Source organism: Callorhinus ursinus, unplaced genomic scaffold (assembly GCF_003265705.2).
Source record: "Callorhinus ursinus isolate GAN/ISIS: 27379988/994484 unplaced genomic scaffold, GSC_fseal_2.0 scaffold6, whole genome shotgun sequence".
NCBI classification, from domain to species: domain Eukaryota; kingdom Metazoa; phylum Chordata; class Mammalia; order Carnivora; family Otariidae; genus Callorhinus; species Callorhinus ursinus.
The window spans coordinates 11,249,151-11,255,671 of record NW_027397068.1 but is presented as its reverse complement, the minus strand read 5'-3'; the positions used below and the strand labels follow the sequence as shown (position 1 = coordinate 11,255,671).

General features: G+C 38.9%; 1 protein-coding gene across 2 annotated transcripts in view; it reads left to right on the top strand.

Moving 5' to 3' along the window:
* The window catches only part of MDN1 (midasin AAA ATPase 1), a 158,028-nt gene that overhangs the window by 47,525 nt on the left and 103,982 nt on the right, over positions 1 to 6,521 (top strand). For both annotated transcript variants that reach the window (XM_073893610.1, XM_025862627.2), the window contains exons 18-20: positions 1,226 to 1,370; positions 1,869 to 1,965; positions 3,304 to 3,417. In XM_073893610.1, coding sequence (XP_073749711.1) covers positions 1,226 to 1,370; positions 1,869 to 1,965; positions 3,304 to 3,417 — 356 coding nt within the window. The remainder of the gene's footprint in view (positions 1 to 1,225; positions 1,371 to 1,868; positions 1,966 to 3,303; positions 3,418 to 6,521) is intronic.

The following is a 6,521-nucleotide window of genomic DNA, read 5'->3' as shown; positions in this document are numbered from 1 at the left end:
TTTCTTTCTTTCTTTCTTTCTTTCTTTCTTTCTTTCTTTCTTTCTTTAAGATGTTATTTATTTCACAGAGAGATAGCAAGAGCAGGAACACAAGCAGGGGGAGTGGGAGAGGGAGAAGCAGGCTTCCCGCCGAGCAGGGAGCCCAATGTGGGGCTTGATCCCAGGACTCTGGGATCATGACCTGAGCCAAAGGCAGACGCTTAACAATTGAGCCACCCAGGCACCCCAAGACCTCACTTTCTATTCCAGCAAATGGGTAGCTCTACTGTTTTCTGTCCTCTCACCCTGTGGGAAGAACCAACTTAATTAAATTTTCATGACTTAAGCTTTTTAAATTCTTATTTTAAAAAATTGTTTCTGTGACATACTTTAGACTACACCCTAAAAGGAGGCAGGACTCTTGTTTGAGGTGGTGTTTTGGTGAGCGAGAAGGTCACTGGATCATGTCCATCAATGTGAGAAATTTGGTCATCAGTGCTTAATCTTAATAGGATTATTTTTAAAATAACCAATTAGGATGTCAAGTGCTCTCAAAATAGGGTTTATACCTACCTATTTCATGACTTGGCATTACACTGGAATTCAATACATTTGTTCTGTTTTATTTTCAAATAAGTTTATAGAAGATTCTGATAGGATCATCATGAAAACAAAAGTATAAAGCCATTTAATAATAAAACAATTTAGTTTTTGATGTGTCAACTGAGTGGATTTTGAGATTTTTCAGTGCTCTTGGAAATAGAACTTGAAGAGATAAATCAGTGAAGAGGAGGAAAGATTTAGTTTGATTTTCTCCAGCAAATGTGAAAGGCTATGTATTTAACAACCACTGCACTCTCTTGATTTAGTCATTTATCTCATCTTTGCATATTCATCACCTATTTATTTTGTATGCTTTTATTAACCATTTGGGTACTTATAAATATCTAAATACATTATAAGTTATTAGTTACCTGACCATCTGTCTACTGAGATGATTTAGTTTGTTGCACCCCTCTGTTAGGCTCAAAGATATTCTCTTGACCCTTCTGGACATTTAAAAATGGTTAACTTGACCTTAGCTCTTAGAACCAGCTGGCAGGCATTTGGCATTGAGGGTGAAAGCTCTTCAAGCACAAGAGGTTTGTCCTCACTTTTTGTTTCTAAACCTGCTTACATAACTGCTCTTGGTGAGTGTATCTTTATTTGCAGTGGATTTTTAACAGTTTACTTTCTCTTCTTTTAGGGTACACTAGCTCAGGCCATAAAGAAGGGAGAGTGGATCTTGTTGGATGAGATTAATCTGGCTGCACCAGAAACATTAGAATGTCTCAGTGGTTTACTTGAAGGCTCCTCTGGCTCCCTGGTGTTGCTGGATCGAGGAGACACAGGTAGCACTTGATCCCATTGAGGTTTGATTTGGTACCAGGCCTTTTGGCCTCTTTAGAGTAAGATTCTTTTGGTTAGGTGGATTACATGGTCCTCCAAGTGTCCATTCCGTAGTACTAATTTTCTGCTAAGTTAGGTGGCATTGGGAGTGCAAAGAATAAGAATTTAAGTTACTTGGGTAGTAGACAGTAGACATGCACACTGAGTGACAAAATACATGCTGGTGAATAGGTGATAAAATATAAATAATAATGAATAGCTATACCTTAAAAGGTAGTGGAAGGGCAGCATAAGATTAAGTTGGTACATAGGTCTAGAAATTGGTTTCAGTGGGGTTTCAGAAAAAGCAAGGATGGTTTGAGCAGCCAGCACCAGCCCCTCTGAGCCTGAGGCAGGGTTTCCTGGCCTGAGGTTCTGTGGAGTTAGATAGTCTTCCCCTGGGTACCTGTGGCTGATCACTTGATGTTACCAGTTGAGAATTTATAATTTTCTCTTAACAGAACCACTGGTTCGTCATTCTGACTTCCGTTTATTTGCCTGTATGAACCCAGCAACAGATGTGGGCAAAAGAAATCTCCCACCAGGAATAAGAAACAGGTGAAGGGACACGGCCTGAATCCTGGGGAATTTTTTTTTTTCTTTAAAGTTCTCTTTATTGATTGGTAATATTAACATAACCAAACCTCATAACCATGCTTGAAATTTCTTGATCTCTGATAAGAGGAATCCTTCCTTATTTGTCATATTCCTCTACCTTCTCTAGGTGGTAGGAATACAGAGGACTCCAGAACACTGGAGAATTTTTTCCTTTGGGTTGTTTGTATGATACTTAGTGGCTCACAAATATTGTAGAAAATAAAATTTTTTCCTTCTTCAAATAACCTTATAGCTATCAGAAAAACCTTCACATACTGATAAAACAGTAGAACATATAACAGTATAAGTGCATTTTAGGAACTGAATCCTCTTGGATGAGGCCAGTGATTTGTAAAAGGCCTTTTAATTTTCAGTGTTCATTAAATGCGACACCAACAAGGTATTTTGTTGGTATTTTATGTATGTAGCATTTGGAAAAAATAAATGATCTTATTTTTGTTGGTGACCTTTTGTTGAATTTTGAGTTTTAAAATAGTGCTAAAATTTTATTAGATTCCTCCCTCCCATTAGAAGAATAATAAAACCTTCTTAGGAAATTTTATAAACTATAAGCATTGTATTTTGCTTTGCTCCAATGATTTTATTTTTGATGATGAGGGTGCTTTTTGTTGTTGCATGTATTTTTTTATCACATGCCGTTATAGTAACACCTCTGAAAATAAGGATAAAGGTCTTATCTTCTTTTATTTCCTATTATGGTCAGTTTGTATCTAGATGAAAAGCTTTCATATTTTATAAGCAGTTAAAATGAGTTTACATAACTTCTTGTGTTTTGTATTTTTGTATTTTTTATTTTATTATTTTTTAAATATTTTTTTTATTTGACAGAGAGAGACACAGCGAGAGGGGACACAAGCAGGGGGAGTGGGTAAGGGAGAAGCAGGTTTCCTGCAGAGCAGGGAGCCCAATGTGGGGCTCGATCCCAGGATCCTGGGATCATGACCCGAGCTGAAGGCAGATGCTTAACGACTGAGCCACCCAGGCGCCCCTGTATTTTTTTTTAAAGATTTTATTTGAGAGTGTGCACGTGAGGTTGGGGCGGGCGGTGAGAGAAAACCCAGGGTAGGGGCAGAGGGAGAGGGAAAAGCCAGCTCCCCGCTGAGCAGGGAGCTCAAGGAGGGGTTCAATCCCAGGACCTTGGGATCATGACCCGAGCCTAAGGCAGATGCTTAACTGACTGAGCCACTCAGGCACCCTTTGTGTTTTGTATTTTTTTGTCAGAATTGCTGTATTAACTTCCTAAAAAGTTGTTATTATTTAATAATCATTGTCTTACAGGTTCACAGAACTTTATGTAGAAGAATTGGAAAGTAAAGAAGATTTACAAATTCTTATTGTGGATTATCTGAAAGGACTGAGTGTGAATAAGACCACAGTTCAAGGAATCATCAAGTAGGTTCTCTTTGGTTTCTCTTCATAAACTGTGTGCCTCATGCACATATATTACTTCTGTATTTGCTTCTGACTAGAGAAGGATTATCATTAAGGTTTCTATTTTAAAGTTGGAACCTTATGAACTCCCATGAATTTTCCTACTGAAACTACATTGAAAGCTTAAGAATTATCGCTGATGAGAATATATAAACAATTAGATAATGCTCTCCTAATTACTTTTGTATTCATAGCCAGGAGTTTGCATCCCTGGAATGTAAATGGCTTGTATTTTGATATGTCTTGATGAAATCTTACTTTTTGCAATTTGCATGCTAGTTATGTGCGATGCAGGGAGGAAAAGGTTGATACAATGAGTGATTTAGGTTTAGAATTGAGGCTTAGCTGAATAAAGTACAGATTGGCCATGTGGCTTGGTGCTTTCTTGAGCCTTTTTTTTTTTTATAAGAGTGCATTTTCTAAACTGCAAAGCATTTTATTTTATTTTTTTTAAAGATTTTATTTATTTATTTGACAGAGACACAGCGAGAGAGGGAATACAAGCAGGGGGAGTGGGAGAGGGAGAAGCAGGCTTCCCGTGGAGCAGGGAGCCCGAAGCCGGGCTCCATCCCAGGACCCTGGGATCATGACCTGAGCTGAAGGCAGACACTTAATGACTGAGCCATCCAGGCTCCCCAAGAAAGAAAAACCAACAAGTAACACGTTTAAAGTAAAATGTTTTATTTATTTATTTTTTAAGATTTTATTTGTTTATTTGAAAGACAGTGCAAATAAGAGATCACAAGCAGGGGGAGCAGCAGAGGGAGAAGCAGGCTTCCCACTGAGCAGGGAGCCTGATACTGGGCTTGATCCCAGGACCCTGGGATCATGACCTGAGCTGAAGACAGACGCTTAACGACTGAGCCACCCAGGCGCCCTTTATTTTAATTTTTTTTTAAAGATCTTATTTATTTGTCAGCATGCATGCACAAGCAGGGGGAGAGGCAGGCTCCCGCTGAGCAAGGAGCCCAATGTGGGACTCGATCCCAGGACCCTGGGATCATGACCTGAGCCGATGGCAGATGCATAACCAACTTAGCCACCCAGGCATCCCTCTTGAGCCTTTATTTCTCTTTCTGGGTTTGTTTTTTTTTTTAAGATTTTATTTATTTATTTGACAGAGACACAGAGAGAGCACAAGCAGGGGGAGTGGCAGGCAGAGGGAGAGGGAGAAGCAGGCTCCCTGCTGAGCAGGGAGCCCAATGTGGGGCTCGACCTGAGCTAAAGCTTAACCAACTAAGCCACCCAGGCACCCCGTGATTTTTTTTTTTTTTTAATGCTTTGTGGAAAGGGCACAATCTTTTATATCAGACAACCTGAATTCTAGTACGGGCTCTGTCAAAAATGAATGCTTTCATTCTGGGCACGTCACTTAGTTAATATTGTCTGTGTTGCCTAGAAAGAACTAAACACTACGTAAAGGTTTTGAAATAGGATCATATTAATGTTTTACTTTGCATTTTGTGGTTTATTCCCTTTTTTTGTACAAATAATTATTGAGTTGCCCAGGTGCTAGGGAAATAGCTATAAATAAGATAAATATAAGTAAGCTCCTCATGGAGCTTTTAATTCAAGAGGTGAAGATAATAAATAAGGAGCTACACACTATAATTTTTTTGAAGTGACTATAACCTCAAGATTTTATTTTCTTCATAATATAATAAAATATGAAGCTTAGAACTGGATCAGTTGGCCCTTTCTCTTCTAATCTCCTCCCAGTTCAAAATGTTTACATCCCTTAATAGCCAGCATTCTCTTAGATCTGCAGTTGGGCTCAACACATTCAAGCCTCTGCACAATCTTCTTGTAATTTTAGCCTTTTTCCAGAAAATCAGCTTAGTCTACCCACCATAGCCACTCTGCATCCTGTCATAATGCTGCTTTCCTTGGACATAAGGAGAATCTTTGCCTTTCTAGTACCGTGTCACTTTGTGGGGTTGGTGCTTGCCATACTTCTTGCAGAAATTCTGGTGGGTTTTAGGAATGTTCACCCTGTTTGCAAGAGCACTATCAACACAGAAAGCAGGAGAAACATAATCTTAGCTTATGGTAAGTGAAGAAAAATAACACATAAAGCTTGGAGCCCTCCCCCCCTTTCTTTTTAAGATTTTATTTGAGAGAGAGCAGGGTGTGAGGCGGGGGAGAGGCAGGGGGAGAGAGAGGGCGCAAGCAGGGCAAGAGACAGGGAGAAGCAGACTCCCTGCTGAGCAGGAGCCCAATAGAGGACTTGATCCCAGGACCCTGGGATCATGACCTGAACTGAAGGTAGGTGCTTAACCAACTGAGTCACCCAGGAGCCCCAGTGGAGCCCTATTTTAAATAGAATAGTTAAGGAGGCATTTGTGAAAATGCTTTGGAATGGTTTACCAATACCACATACTAAAATTGGAACACTTCTGTTAGCCAAGAATATTTGGACAAAAGTATAAATATGTAAAAACTAATGATGTAATGTATGGAGATTAACATAACAATAAAAAATTTAAAGAAAAAAGTGTAAATATGTGTGGTTAAAATTCAAAAGCAGAGATAAAACAGACTAGATAAAGCAGAGGCTCTTGTAAAATGCTAATAGTAGAAGTAGTAAGTGTTCCATTTGTAATAACCCCTTCTAAAATGTAGATTCTTTCTACAAAAGGAAGAATGTATAGCTAGATTGCAAAGAGGCAAGTCAAATCTTATCAGGCAAGAACTTAGATTTCATCTGTGACACACATTTGGTTACTCTTGATCTTATGTAGCTGATCATGAATTTCATGAAATTCTAAATTTCTTGCATTTCATGTTTCAGTCTGAAACTTCTTTTGTCTTGTCATCTTCCAGTATTCTAAAGTGTGTGGTAATGATAACAGGAACAGTCACCATATTTTCATACTTTTTAACATTTTGTCATTGTTGATTATGGCCATACCTATGACCTTTCAAAACACCATGATTTTTTTCTGTGTGCTTCTCCATCACCCAGCGACTTTATTTCCCTATTGTATTAGAGCTGACTCTGGAACACTATGTTTGGACTGTGTGTGTGTGTGTGTGTGTGTGTGTGTGTGTGTGTGTGTGTGTGT